General features: G+C 44.7%; 2 protein-coding genes across 5 annotated transcripts in view; both read right to left on the reverse strand.

Moving 5' to 3' along the window:
• The window catches only part of TM4SF19 (transmembrane 4 L six family member 19), a 190,227-nt gene that overhangs the window by 127,768 nt on the left and 46,878 nt on the right, over window positions 1-15,581 (reverse strand). The gene's annotated exons all lie outside the window — the stretch shown is intronic.
• The window catches only part of PCYT1A (phosphate cytidylyltransferase 1A, choline), a 41,074-nt gene that overhangs the window by 6,601 nt on the left and 18,892 nt on the right, over window positions 1-15,581 (reverse strand). For all 4 annotated transcript variants that reach the window (XM_084802182.1, XM_084802179.1, XM_084802180.1 and 1 more), the window contains 6 exons: window positions 12,322-12,448; window positions 10,030-10,129; window positions 5,015-5,131; window positions 4,019-4,170; window positions 1,370-1,448; window positions 803-945 (listed from right to left, as the gene is read on the reverse strand). In XM_084802182.1, coding sequence (XP_084658308.1) covers window positions 803-945; window positions 1,370-1,448; window positions 4,019-4,170; window positions 5,015-5,131; window positions 10,030-10,129; window positions 12,322-12,438 — 708 coding nt within the window. In that variant the 5' untranslated portion in view covers window positions 12,439-12,448. The remainder of the gene's footprint in view (window positions 1-802; window positions 946-1,369; window positions 1,449-4,018; window positions 4,171-5,014; window positions 5,132-10,029; window positions 10,130-12,321; window positions 12,449-15,581) is intronic.

Consider the following 15,581-nt stretch of genomic DNA (forward strand, 5'->3'; position numbering starts at 1 on the left):
CTGGGATTAAAGGCGTGCGCCGCCACGCCCGGCTTCTTCTTTTTTTAAAAAAATTAACTTTATTTTATGTGCATTGGTGTGAAATTGTCAGATCCCTTGGAAGTGGAATTACAGACAGTTGTGAGCTGCCATGTAGGTGCTAGGAATTGAACCTGGGTCCTTTGGAAGAGCAGATAGTGCTCCTAACCACTGAGCTATCTCTCCAGCTCCCTTGTTTTTTTGTTTTTCGAGACAGGGTTTCTCTGTGTAGCCCTGGCTGTCCTGGATTCACTTTGTAGACCAGGCTGGCCTCTCCCTCCCAAGTGCTGGGATTAAAGGCTACCACCTGGATCAAAATAATTCTAATACTCTTGCCTCCAGCCCTTTCACTAGATTAGATATATCTGTGCTGGGATTATAGGTTTAATTATATATTCTTATTTGTTGAAATGTTTTGTGTGTCTTTTTTTATGTTTTTAAACATTTTGGGGGGGGGTGTCTGTTGTTGTGGTGGTGGTGGGTTTTGAGACAAGGGTTTCTCTGTAGCCTTGGCTGTCCTAGACTCACTTTGTAGACCAGGCTGGCCTTGAACTCACAGAGATCCACCTGCCTCTGCCTCCCGAGTGCTAGGCCCACCACCATGCCTGGCTTTGTTTGCCTGTCCTTGTATTAATAAATTGATATTATGGTTATAGACCACGAGGCCAAGAGGCATGGGTTAGGCTGGGAGAGTGACACAGCACACAGCACACAGCACACAGCACACAGCACACAGCACACACGCTCTACTGAGGTGGGAACTGGGAGACGATGGTGCACTCACGTTGATAAAGCTGACATTGAGCTCCTTCGCGGTGTAGCCCCTTTGTAGGTTCCGTCTTGCATACACATCGTAGTCACGGACAATGCGAGTGATGATGTCTGAGGTGGAGATTCCTTCTGTCCTCTGTGTGGGAGCAAACATGCCTAAGGCGAAACACAGACAGACAAGCGCATCAGACAGTGAGACTAGATGACTCGCCTCTAAGCCCAGCACTCGGGAGGCAGAGGCAGGTGGATCTCTGTGAGTTCAAGGCCAGCCTGGTCTATGCAGTGAGTTCCAGGGCAAAAAAAGAAAAAAAAATGCAGACTCTGTTACAATTATGAGTGAACACTAGCAAGCCTAACAGAAAAATAGGGAACTTGTCCTATGACTAAGAGAAATTAAAACAAGATGTTGGGACCAAGAATCAACAGGTGCTGGTGCTATGCTTACTCACATTGTTGTCCACAGCGTGACCAGGACAATGTTGAATTTCTCAGAGTTCATATTTCCCACTGCACGCAGTGTCATGGCTGAAGCTGTGAAGCTGCCCAAGCCCCGTAAGGTGAAGTGGACACGAGAACTCACCTGCTTCCTTGATGTGCTTATACACGTCATCGCTCCCCGCAGAGGAGTAGGGGATATCGTCATGGGCGACGAAGTCAATCTGAAAATAAGAAAACAGCACTTCAACCCCAGTGTAACTGCCATTCAGAAAGACCCTAGGCTCAGAAAAAGGGAAGGCAGGGGCCATGCCTCAAAACAACCATTCTACCATCTGCTCAGAAACCACCAACCTGACTATTCATGGCTTATGGCAAACACAGGAGGCTCGCCATCTCTTCTCTAGCCATCTCTCCTGGCCTAAGAGAAGTGCTACACACACACACCCCTTGTACACAGTACACGCTGTGCTCACTGGGGCAGGAGGGCTTCTGGTGAGCCGTCGGTGGAGCCTAGAAGAAAGGACTCTCCTTGACCTCCCAGTCTCTAACAGTGGGCCACATAAAGCTTCTAAGAGGGTGAAAGATCTGGTTACTGATTTCTTAACTGCTTCTTCTCTCAGTTTCTAAGAGAAGGGGAATTAAAAATTAACAACTGAAGTCCTTTTACCAAAACAGATATAATTGTTCTACCAAGAAATGCAAAACCCAAAGCCACAAAGGAGTGTGTATCACTGTATTGCTCACAATACACTTCACAAAACTAGGAAGACTGCAGCCCCTCACTGGCCCCTGCTGAAGAGCCCATAAGCCTTTGCTAATGTAATCACCACACTGCCAAATGAAGCCCCAGCACAGCTACGTCACCACGAACGAGCTGATAGGACAGCAAAGTGAAGACTCTGTGGTAAGCAAACTTTGTGGCTGAGACTTACTGCCTACAAAGGGCAAGGGATGCTGCACGCGGCTGGTTGTGCTGCAGAGAGTAACACTGCTCACACTTTTGGTACTGTTAAGTGCCAAAGCTAGAGCGCCATCAAAGGTCTGTCCTGGGCTGGTGAGATGGCTAAAGGCACCTGCTGCCAAGCATAATAACTGCAGCTCTATCGCTGGGAGATGTGGTGACTCCCACGGGTTATTCTCTAACCTTTATGTGTGTGCAATGACCCCACACAGTAATATAAAAGGTCTGCCCTAATCCTAGACCGGTACAATAAATCTCCACTGGCTGCAGGCCGCCTGGAGGACTGCTTTGGAAACACCGCAGCTAGCTTTGTTCCTTCCTGCCTCACTGAACCATTCTCCTGCCCCGACCCACATGCCCGTGCAGAGAAGGGGCCACTCAAGGTTGAGGCTCTCTATCCGGTGTGATAAACTCATCTCTTTAAAGCCCACCTTTGTAGGAAGCATGCTTTAATGCAGGAGAATTCAAATACCCCTGATTTAAAATAATTTACTTCTTAAATAAGAGTGGGAAACACCTTTGGTTTTTGATCTCACACAATTCCTAGCCCCAAATCAAATCTGAAAGTCAACTTAAATTAACATAAGAGAATATGTGCTATTTCCTAAGATATGAAGCTTTTTTTCTCTTTAATTCATTTTTATTTATCTTTTTGAAATATTTTGTTTTGTTTTTTTTTTTGAGACATGGTCTCTCTGTGTAGCCTTGGCTGTCCTGGACTCATTTTGTATACCAGGTTGGCCTCAAACTAACAGGGATTGCTTGCCTCTGCCTCCTGAGTGCTGGAATCAAAGGTATGCACCTTGCTTATTTTGTGTGTGCATGAGTGTCTTGCCTGAGGTGTGTTTGTGCACCACATGTGTGTGTGCTCTCTGTGGAGGCTGGGAGGTGCTGGATCCTCTGAAGCTGGAGTTACAAACACTTACGAATTATCATGTGGGTGCTGGAAACCAACTCCAGATCCTATGGAAGAACAGTAAATGCTCTTAACCATAGTCATCTCTCCAGCCCATTTTAAAAAAGATTTTGTAATCTGTATGTGCACACATGTGCACACATATGTACTAGTGCCTACAAAGCCTAGATGAAGACACTGGATTCCCCTACAGCTAGAATTACAAGCCACTGAAAGCTACCCCATGTAGGTACAGGGAACAAATTCTTGTCTTTTAAAAGAACACAAATGCTCTTAGTTGCTGAGAAATCTCTCCATGCTAAGTTTCTGAGACAAGGTCTTAATTATGAAGCCCAAGCTGCCCTCAAACTTGTGAGCGTCCGCTTTAGTCCTTTGGCTCTGGAATATAAACATGTATTTCACATTTTAAAAGTTAAGTTCTTGCCTTCTAGCCTGTGAGTCCAGTGTTCAACTTCAGCTCACCCAGCTGGGCACCAAGTATCTTAGTACCTGCTGAGCACCTTACTAACCCAGACAGACCAACGCTGTGAGTGTATGGCCAGGACTACAGATCCTCTAGGGAGACTGGCATGCTGTAAAGGGAGGACATACATACTGAGGGGGGAAAGTCCTGTAGTCGGTCAGTTCATTTAAGCTGGAACAGTGTAACCCGGAGCACATTACTCAGTCTATCTGTATGTAAGAGGAAATAACAACTGTCCCACAGGACTGCTGTGGGGACAACCAGAACATGATGACTATAAAGGAGCTGTTAAAGCATCACACCCGATAGAAATGTCAGGGACCGCCATCATCTCTAGATAAAACTTCCACAGACGGCGTAGGTAAAGCAGGACACATTGAAAACTAGCCTTCTGCCGCAACACTGAGGGGACGTTAGAACTAGGAATGAGTACATGTGGCCAGTTTCTTACCCGGTGCTCTGCCAGGAATTCAGGTGTCAGCGTCCAGGGCGCGTTCCTTACCACCTCATCCACATAGCGGCAGTGCTGCACTGCGTCGTAACGCTCGTTTTCGTTCATCACCGTGAAGCCCTTGAAGTTGTGCGTCAGCTCATCACTGCAGACTGGGTTCACAGCATCACAAAGTTGTACGTCAAGGCCTGCTCTGTGTAACCCTTGTCCTTACTTTCTAGGCTGGTTACAATGCCCATCCCCCACCCCCAATGCAATCTGGAGAATAATCTTCTGGATGTAGTTCAGCTGGGTAATGATGTTTTTCCTCATCTAAGACCAACCAGCCTTCAGGAGCAACACTCACTACAGTAAGGCTCATACTTCTGAAAAGGGTAAAACATGAAACCCAGACCTTGACTTTGAAATGAATCTGCTAGGTATTTCTACACCAGTTTTTTGTTTTGTTCTGTTTTAAACGTTGTATTGGAGCTGGAGAGATGGCTCTGCAGCTAAGAGCACTGGGTTTGAGTGCTAGCACCCACATGGTGACTCACAACTGTTCCAGGGGATCTGATGGCCTCTTCTGATTTCCTTGGGTACCAGGCACACATTTGGTGCAGAAACACACATGAAGATCAACCAACCAACCAACCAAGCAACAGACAAAAAACTCACTCATATACATAAAAATAAGAACGTTTAAATGTTTTCCTATTTTATTTTGGATAAGGCTTAACCATATAACATCTGCTTGGCAGCCTTTCCTACTTCTGTTGATTCAAAACCAAGGAGGTAAAGTCTAGACCAAGTGGTTTAGGCCCTCTCTTCAGTGAGCCTGCTGCTGCTTTCTTTCCAGGCCGAGCTGTCTAGCCCTGAGAGACTGGATCTGAGGCAGGCCGCACCACACCCTTCCTTTGATGAATGAGACTTGGGACAGGGCATTCAAACCTCACCAACAGGAGGGCAATTGCTCTTTTCCTAGATGGCACCTAAAGTCATCGGATGTTTTCTTACCTCCCACAATGAGGTACGTATTAGGGAAAAGGTTCTTCGCTTGCATCAGAGCCCGGGCATGACCAGAGTGAAATAAGTCAAATATTCCATCCGCATAAACTCTCACAGGCCGCTCACCTGAATCCAAATCAAAGAGCTTATTACAAAAACATATTTACTCAGTCTCTCACAGCTGACAAATTGTAACAGCACTGTAGGACTTTCACTGTAGAAGAGCCTCTCTTGTTACATGTTCTCCAGGGCCAGGCCTGGTGACAGAGACTTGTAATCCTAGCCACTTTGGAAGCTGAGGCAGGAAGGTTACCAAATTCAAGGCCAACTTGGGCTACAGAGCGAGCTCAAGGCCGGTCTGAACAATGTAAGTAAGACATAGTCTCAAAATAAAATATAAAGAGAGCCAGGTGTGGTGGCATATGTCTTTAATCCCAGCAGGATCTCTGTGAGTTCGAGGCCAGCCTGGTCTACAAAGAGAATCCAGGATAGCCAAGGCTACACAGAGAAACCCTGACTTGAAAAACCTAAATAAACAATCAAATAAATAAACAAACAAACAAAGGGTTGGGTATATAACCCAATAGCAGAGGTCTTGCATAAGGCCCTAAGTCAGTCCCCACTACTATAAAAAATAAAATAAATGCAAACATGAGCCATTTTACTAACTGTGTTACAGAACTGGTACAGAGGAAAGGTTCAAAGACTGAGGTATTCCCTTAGTAAGAGCTGGTGATTTAGCTGGGTGTGGTGGCACACACCCATAATCCCAGCACTTAGGAAGCAGAGGTAAGTAGATCACTGTGAGTTCAAGGCCACCCTGGTCTACAAAACTAGTCCAAGATAGCCAAGGCTACACAGGGAAACTCTGTCTTGGGGGGAAAAAAAGAAGAAGAAGAGGTAGTGATTTCTGTCTCTGGTATCTGGAATTTAGATTGCAGTCCCTGTTTTTATAGGGACTGAGTACTTTTTCCTTAATGCTACCTTAGAAGTGATATTAAATATATAGTCAAAAATACATATCCTGGTCAGGAGATGGTGATGCATGCCTTTAACTCCAGTGCTCGGGAGCCAAAGGCAGGCAGATAGATCTCTGTGAATTCGAGGCCAGCCTGGTCTACAAAGTGAGTCCAAGACAGTCAAGGCTACATGGAGAAACCCTGTCTCAAAAAACAAAAACAACAATGAAAACATATCCTGAATTTCAAAATTCTCACCTTAAAAATAATTAACTTTTAATTATGTGTATGAAGGGTGTGTGTGCATGTAAATGCAAGTATTTATCCCAGAGACATTTGATTCTCTGGAGCATAACATATAGGTAACTGTGAGGTACCCAATATGGGTGCTGGGAACTGAACTGAGGTCTTTTGCAAGAGTAAAACATGCCCTTAACCACTGAGCCATCTCTCCAGCTCAAACCCTCACCTGGAATTTAAGACCTTCCAAGTATGTTTAAACAGAATATAATACTCTATTCTGACTTGTAGCTCTCTCACTTTCAGTTTGCCTTGATTCCTAGGAGCTAACATTTTACTTTGAAAATAAATTCTAGCCAGGCACGGGGGTGCATATACTTAATCCCAGCACTCAGAAGGCAGAGACAAGCAGATCTCTAAGTTTGAGGTCAGCCTGGTCTACATAGCAAGTTCTAGGCCAGCCAGGGCTACATAGTGAGGCAATCAAACAAAGGAAAGGAGCGCACTGCTGCCTGCAAATAATAAACGATCTGGAGGCGCTGGCTGAGGAAGAGGAGGCTATTCACCACAACAGAACATCACTGAGCCTTTCCCCAGCCAACCTACAACTACCTGTGACCTCTGTAGCGCCCCTTCCAGGGAAGCCTTGGCAGCTCAGGGTCCTAAGGCCTCAGCTCCAGTCTTCAATAAACACAGGCTGGTCTACTAACCAAATGGCCAGAAGGGGCCACTGTTGCACAGGTCCTGGGAGAAGCAACCACTAGCAAGTCTTGAACCAAATAAACCACACCCTGATTGGTAATTGTCTCAGCTTATTAAGAGCAACCTCCAGCACCCCTGGGTTCTAAATAAAGTGAATGCATTACTCTAGCTAAGTAAGCAGACGTCTTCCCCAGCCAGGCCAAACCTAGTTTCAATTCACGGTCCACTGAGATATCTCATCAATCATGGGAAGCACTGCCTTTTATCCACACCCCCTTCTTTCTCTGCTAAACACGCTGCTGCCTGTCACTGTCTTCCAATAGATGTCTGAAGGTGAGCTCACCTGTTCTATCATATACTTTTATCTCTGACTAAAGACTTTTCGAGACTGCACAGCCTCCCTACTAGGCTCCCTTAAATTTCCTAGTGACAACCTTGGGGAGAGGGCAGGAGGAAATACCCCAGTGTCAGTTTTTGGACTAGAATTCCCTAACTAGTATGATAGCCTTTCTTGCTTTATTCCTTGTCCTCTAGTGACAGGAATATAACCTTACCTAATATAAGACAACAGACGGCAAGAGGAATATGCAAGAGAAACACAAGAGGTCAAACCAGCCGGCCAACTTTACACGTGAACGTCTACTGCTTCTTACACCTAAGATCTCGGTGAGATACCTGAGGTTAAGAGCACCTGCTGCGCCCTCAGAGGACCAGGTTCAGTTCTTAGTGATTCAGTGTCCTCTTCTGGCCTTCTCTGACAGCAGGGCTATACATGGTGCACATATATACACGCAGGCCAAATATTTGTACATGTAAAAAGTAAGGAGATGCAGTAGCTTCGCCAAAGGCCTCGCATTGCTTGGTGTGTGTGTATGAGAGCACCACGGTTCCATGTGCACTGAGGAGATGCGGGGGTCCTGGGTTCGCTCGACTTTGTGCACCCACTCTCTCATTGTAGGGCCGGATTTACTTCATAGTTTCAACTGGCTTTAATCGCTTTCTTTCTTCAATTTTTCATATATATAATAAAGAAGATCGTCTCAAGCATGACTTAGAAATTATATTCTAAGCCAGGATGGTGGCACACGGCTTTAATCCCAGCATGTGGGAGGCAGAGGTAGGCAGGTCTCTGTAAGTTCGAGGCCATCCTGGTCTACAAAGAGAGTCCACACCAACCAAGGTTACACAGAGAAACCCTGTCTCAAAAAACAAAACAAAACAAAACAAAAACAAACGGGATCATATGCAGGAGTTGTAGTGCCTTTAATCCCAATGCTGGGGTGGGGGCAGGGTGGAGGCAGACGGACCCCTGGGAGTTAGCTCCAGGCCGCCCAGGAACGAGGATGGAGGGTGTGTGCATGTGTGTGAGAACACACTGTGGCTATAACGGCCTCTTACTCTGAGACTGCCTGGAGCTAAGGTCAGCCCATATCTGCAGAGCGGAAAGAACACGTAATCACAGTAATCAGAATGGAAAAGAGATTAGGAAAAACTAGAGAAAGAATGAGAGACTTGAAAAAAGGAAGGAAGGATAGCTGCCTTTACGACCTAGTATTTACAATAAATGCTTATGAGGCACTTCATTTGTGGGTAGGCAGTCTATTTTGTTTCTTTTGTTTTATGTGTATGGGTGTTTTGCCTGCATGTATATATCTTTTTTGTTTGCTTGTATGTTTTTCAGATAGGGTCTCCCTATAGCCCTTGCTATCCTGGACCTCACTATGTAGACCAGGCTAGCCTTGAATTCAGAGATCTCCCTGTCTCTGCCTCCTGAGTGCTAGGACTAAAGGTGTGCACCACTACTCCTACCTATGTCTGTATTATCTTGTACATGCATTGCCCACAGAGGCCAGGAAGGGCGTCACATCCTTAGAGCTGTGGTTAATGGATGGGCCTTAACTTCAAACTGGCCTCAAATTTGCTATGTGGTACCCAAGGATGCTCTGAACTGATCTTCCTGCCCCCCCTCCCAGCTGAGATTACAGGTGTACGTCCACACACCTGAGTGCTTCTATTTATGGCAATCTCCAAAACCAACTGTCCACAAGCCCGGTGACAGGAAGTTGACCTACAGAACCCATGCTAAGGTAGAAGGAAAGAACTCACTCCACTATTCCCTCTGGTTTCCACACATGCCCACATATATGCAGTATGCACACACAACTGCCTACATATACAATTAGCATATATACACACATGCACGCATAAGAGTCCTCACTAAAAAAATTACTTGGGCAAAACTGTTAACTAATGATATAAATTAAAAGTATAAGTAAAGAAAATGGGCTTTCAAAATAATAAAGCAAGTCTTTTAAGAAGCATACAATTATATCACTACAAATAAAATTAAGTGATGAATCTCCCCAACTTGGGTATTTGTCCGTCTATTAATCACCTATACCATAGTTGACTGATACTATGAGAAAGAACTGTGGAGAAAATTCTGAGGCTAGGGAAACTAGCTTTTGATATATTAATTATTTGGATATTTATAAAAAACAGATAAAATTCATAGGACAAGAAATCCAGCTGAGTAGATAGCATACTTGCCTATCCTGAGCAAGGCTCTAGGTTTGATCTCCCTGTACCACAAAAACAAACAAGCAAACCAGACACAAGCCAGCTAGAGCCAGGATCTGTCTTTTCTGCCCCAATGGGGGTCAAACCCAGGGACTTGAAAGGCTAGGAAGGTACCCTACCAATGAGTGACATCCTCAGGCATCAGGCTAATAGCTGTGAGGTTTTTGTTGGTGGTGGTTTGTTTTTTTGTTTTGTTTTGTTTTGGTTATTTTTGGTTTGGTTGTTTTTGTTCTTGTTTTTGGAGACAGGGTTTCTCTGTGTAGTCCTGGCTGTCCTGGACTCAGTTTGTAGAGCAGGCTAGCATTAAACTATCTGCCTGCCTCTCTGCCTCCCTGAGTGCTGGGATTAAAGGCGTGCACCATTATGCCTAGCTATTTGTTTTGTTTTCTGTTTCATGATAGCTTTGCCAGCAACCCAGAAAACAATTGTATAACAAAGAAAAAACTTAAAAATTTTATAGAATGAAGTTTCCTTCCAGAAGATAACTGAAGCCGACTAGCATGCTAAACACTACAGCAAGCAAACAGTTAAGCAGTTACTTACAAGGAGTTCCTCTGCAGGCTTCTTCCATAGTTACCCTGACATAGGGCTTACTAAAGTCAACTTCAATTTCATCAGAAAAAGGAGCTGGCTGCCGTAAGCCCTGGACAAGAATGTGACAAAAAATTAAGTTAAGTTCAATGATGTACACTGAAGACTCAAAATAGCTTTAAAGAAGTTGGTTATTCAATGATGTGACTAAAACTTCATAACATTGAGAAGAAAAAAAGTATTCCAGGGGGAAGAATGAAAGTTGCAACCTTCTTCAGACTGAGTAAACCATGGCATGAAGAGCAAGTGTCTTGCTGGTGGGTTTGGGGTAAAACTGAGCGATCTGACTGGGGACCTAAGCACAGTCCCAAGGAGCTGCATCTGGAATGATGGCTGCCCGCGGCGTGGTGGGACAGCAAGGAGCCGCATCTGGAATGATGGCTGCCCCGCGGCGTGGTGGGACAGCAAGGAGCCGCATCTGGGATGATGGCTGCCCCGCGGCGTGGTGGGACAGCAAGGAGCCGCATCTGGGATGATGGCTGCCCCACGGCATGGTGGGACAGCAAGGAGCCGCATCTGGGATGATGGCTGCCCCGCGGCATGGTGGGACAGCAAGGAGTCGCATCTGGGATGATGGCTGCCCCACGGCATGGTGGGACAGCAAACCTTGGTTTTGCTACAGAGTTCAGAAGGAGTCGAAAGCATACAGTGGCGCTGACAATGTGCTTTAGCACAGGCTCTTCCCTCCAGGTCAGTCAGCGCTGTGGGTGAGTGGGGTTTGGACCAGTAGCCAAGGCTAGATAGCTGGCCTATAGCTGGGAGATGGGGATAGCACGTCTCCAAATCCACGTAAATCACTTTACAGGAATCTGTGAAACGAAGTAATTTAAAGCCATGGAATTCCTCGGGTTCTAAGGAGCACGGAAGTTAAGTCTATTCTAAGCCCATTTCTCCAAGCAGACTGAAAGCCTTTCCTCTGCTCCTCAGCACAGAGACAGGAACTACCTGGTTAAAAGCTGTGCTAAAAGCTTTAGCAGGTGCTAAAGGTGAGCTAGCGCCACCACCATCTTTTTAGTCTCAATTCTCTGAGAAACTTTCAGAAACTAACAATGCCCTCATTTTTTGTGGGTGTTTTTGTTTGTTTGCTTTTTGAGACAGGGTTTCTCTGTGTAGCCCTGGCTGTCCTGGAACTTGCTTTGTCAACCAGACTGGCCTCAAACTTAGACATCCACCTGCCTCTGCAGCCCAAGTGCTGGAATTAAAGACTTGCACCACCAATGCCTGGTTTTTTTTTTTGTTTTTTGGTTTTTTTTTTTTTGGCTACAGGGCCCCACTTGAAGTGTTTACCAGTCTACGCTCTAGATGAAGACCAGGGTAATCTCAAACTCAGAGATCTCTGCCTGCCTGCCTGCCTGCCTGCCTAGCACTAAGGCACTGGTGTGCTAGGACTAAACACAGCTGGCACAGTGCTCCATTTTTGTTGATTACTAGGCCACCTGAGTTTTCTATGATATATAGAATCATACTCCTTAAAAATGTCCACATTTTGCCAGGCATGGTGGTGCATGAGTTGGGAAGCAGATGTAGGTGAATCTGTGAGTTCAAGGCCTGTATGGTCTTTAAAATAAAGAAAGAAAGAAAGAAAAACATTTTCCCCTTTAGGCCAGAGTGTTCCAGAATAAGCAAAGATTGTAATTTGATAAATGGCTCTCTGGTCAGTAGTGGCAATGAAATATAGACATATCTGAACCACAGGCTTCAGAATAACATTGTGGTTCAACAGTAACCTTAATGATCTCCAAATGTCTTTTGATATGTTTTTTTAAGGGAAAACTTTAAAAAGGTACCAGGCTGAGACAAAGTAGCAAATGTGAAATGGCTTCTTTCATCTAAGTCTAGGAAGCATGTCAATAGTGTCCTGGAGACAAGGGTATATAAAGGACACAATGGTGGCTGTGCCCAGCGGTGTAGTAAAGGAAGGACAGGAGGACAACAGGACACTGACACCATGAGACCATACCCAGACCAAATCACTAGCCAGAACCACAGCTTCTCTATTCTGTCACTACAAATTCAATTTTAGCCTAATACTTGCACACCTTCTAAATTTTCCCAACCACTTTTTATCAGTTCCCATGTAAAGCTACAACTGAGTTGAAATTCATGCAGCAAGAAAGCATAACACCTTTATCATGCATGCTTGGCTCTTCCCACCACTTTAGGACACTAACGCCAATGTCATCAATGCCCCATCGCTTTCTAGCTCCACCACAGGGGTGTTTCCAGTCACAGCTCCTCACTTACAACTGCGCAGCGCTGGACTTTTGAAGGAATCCCATCTTCCTCTGTTGCTCCGTTAGGGCCTGATGCCTCCTTCCTCCTCTTCCTTGAACTGACCTTAGCTGAACACTGTGCATCCATCTTCCTTTAACTGCTCAAAAAAAAAAAAAAAAAAAAAAAAAAAGTAAAAAAATGTCTGAACCAATATTCCAGAGACATCAGCAAAACATTAATTATAAAGCAGGCATTTCACCAAGATGAGCCAATGGCAAAAACAAGGGCTCATAAAACATCCCTGGGAAACAATGGCCACAGTCAATCTCCTGACCTTGAAGCCCCTCCCAGCACTGCAGCCTACGCACTGCCCATTTCATATCTTGACTCTGTGCAGAGACTATAATAACTTGGCCCCTTGTGACCAGAAGTATAGATTTCAAGTTTTTTTTTTAAATTTAAGATTATTATACTTAAGAGTACTGATTATAATTCCTAACTTGAAATCCTAAAATATAAAACTGTGAAATCTTTAGTATTTTTAGCAGACTGGGGGATGTTCAACCTAGACAGATGTGTGTGGGTGTGCGTGTGTGTCAGGAGGTTGAGACAGGGTCTCATTATGTAGCACTGGCTGGCCTAAAATTCAACATATAGACCAGGGTGGCCTCAGACTTGTGCTGTTCCTCCTGCTCCACGTTCTAAATGCTGGAGTTACAGGAATGTGCCGCCACGCCCAGCTTGTTCCTTGCAGCTACCACAAAAACACAGCAGGCACAACGTGAAAAGTTGTCTTTAGTTAAATGCTCTTGCCTCAGCCTTCTAGTACTGAGATTACAGCTGTGAGTCACCATGGCATTTCTTCTCCTTCCAGGGTCACTACCTCAAGCTGGTTCAGACTCCCCAGCTAATGAAATGCACAGAATCTCTTTCTCTAAAAGAAGAGCTCCTTTTTCTGTCTAATTCAGCAGAGTTCCTGGTACCTCCTGCCATCACAAGAGTGAGAGCCACCAATGCTCCTGTTTAGAGGTGGGCTTTTGCTTCCTCAATAGCCCCAGCAGGAATATTTACACTTAAAAAATTATTACATTTATTGGTGTGTATGTGTTTATAACAACTGATGAGAACTACTTCCCTCCTTCTACCAATCCTGGGGATTGGACTTGGGTTGTCAGGTCTGGTGACAAGTGCTTTTAACCCAATGACCCACCCAGTTAGCCCAAAATTTGCATTTTCCTTCAGTAATACAACCTGCATAAAGCAATTAATTCTTTTTAATGATGAACTTGTTAGGCATCACCCAGAACTGAGATAGAGGAAGATCTACAATCAAATGTCATTTCTGCTTAAGATAATGAATGGCAAAGTGGAAAATCCTTGGAACAAAAGAAGAAAACAAAAGCCAGACAGAATGAGGCCATCCCACTTTGCCTCCCGTAAGCCCTCTCGGATGAGCTGTTTTGAGCAGCTGCAGCTGTGTTTCAGTTTCCTCCCAGCAGCTCAAGTCCACATGGAAAGGTGCAAGATCTACCAGAAACCTGGCCTGATTCTTAAGAGGCTGAAGGTAACAACGCCCTGTGAGTCATGGCTAAGCAGGAACCTGGCATAGAGAGATAGCAGTCTAGAGTGACAGGAACACGCCCAGAAACTGCCGTGCATTACAAACACAAATTGACATGAAGAAGGCCCTGTGCCACCAACACTAAATTCTCCCCGTTAATACTTATTCTCCCAAATATGCGCTGGTCTGAGAGGCTTGTTTCTAGCCTGCTTAGCACAGGCTCTTCGATACACATCTGTTCAGGGCCTCAACTGAGGATTTCCTCTTCCCGGGTAACTACATTTTTTGTGTTAAGTTGACGAAAACTAACCAGCGCACATATAAGACATCACAGTATGCCAAGCCTATAATCTCAATGCTTGGGTGTCAACGGCTAAAGAATGGTGAGTTCAAGGCCAGCCCGGCCTGTCTGAGTTATATAGCAAGACCCTGTCTCACAAGGAAACGTAGCTCAACAGTAGACTTGCCTACCTTTTTTTTTTTTTTTTTTTTTTTTTTTTGGTTTTTTGAGACAGGGTTTCTCTGTGTAGCCTTGGCTGTCCTGGACTCGCTTTGTAGACCAGGCTGGCCTCGAACTCACAGCGATCCGCCTGCCTCTGCCTCCCGAGTGCTGGGATTAAAGGCGTGCGCCACCACGCCCGGCTAGTAGCAACTATCTTAAAGAGCCTTTAATTGATGCACAGAAGCCACATGCAGGGTTTCACCTTTAGAATGCTTGATAAAGGGTTCCAAACTGCCACGTGACAGAACAAGATATTTACACGATGTCAAACCATCTCTCCATAGATTAATGGTTAATTACAAAGGGAAAAGGGTTGCCTTGACAGCAGGAGGGGAAATCACTCCACAAAACCACCCACAATCCTCCTGCTATGAGGCACAAAGGACATGCCACCCGTGTGTCAGAAAGAAACAAGCAAACGAACCCCAACTGAAGGATGTCCCACACGGACTCTTCAAACCTGAGGCATGAAAAACTGAGAGGCTGAGAAACGAATCCTCCAGACTTGACAATTATGCTGCCACATGCTACGTGTTTTTAGGAGTCATACACTGAAATATTTTGAAATAAAAAATAATGACTTACAGTTTACTCTAGGTACAAGAAGAGAGAGGAAGAGGAAGAAGGAAAATATACTTGACAATGGCAAAATGTTTGCCACATATGCATCTCAGTGAGACATATAGGAGTTTATTTTAATGTTCCTGAACTTTGTAATAGGCTTCACATTTTATGTGATATTTTTCCTCAAACACAAAAAGAGGAAGGGAAAACAAGGAAAATTTGTTTATATGTGTGTGTGTGTGTGTGTATATATATATATATAAAGCAGTGCTGAACTGGAACTCAGTGGTGAGTACTCCCCTACCATCCACAAGGTCCTGTGTTGATCTAAAGTGAAAAAAACAGTAAAGCATGGTTGTAGATTGAGCACAAGGAAGCTCGTCTCAGTATTCCTGCAACTTTTCCATAGGTTTTTTCTTTTTCAAAATTAAAACACTTTTTCTTTTCATCTCTACAACCTCCTGCACAGACCAGTCCTCATATGAGGTCATCTCTGGAGTCTCAAGAAACTAGTTCCTTCTTAGTCCCAATGTGTGGAATCACAACATGTGGTACATAACACACTTTCATGTATTATATAATGTATGTGCCATATTTTCTAGCATATTAGACAATTTTTAACCCCCCCCCCAATATCCATGCCAAAGTCAAGGGTCGTCTTAT

The sequence above is a fragment of the Acomys minous genome, assembly GCF_964271855.1.
Source record: "Acomys minous genome assembly, chromosome: 11".
In the NCBI taxonomy this organism is placed as follows: domain Eukaryota; kingdom Metazoa; phylum Chordata; class Mammalia; order Rodentia; family Muridae; genus Acomys; species Acomys minous.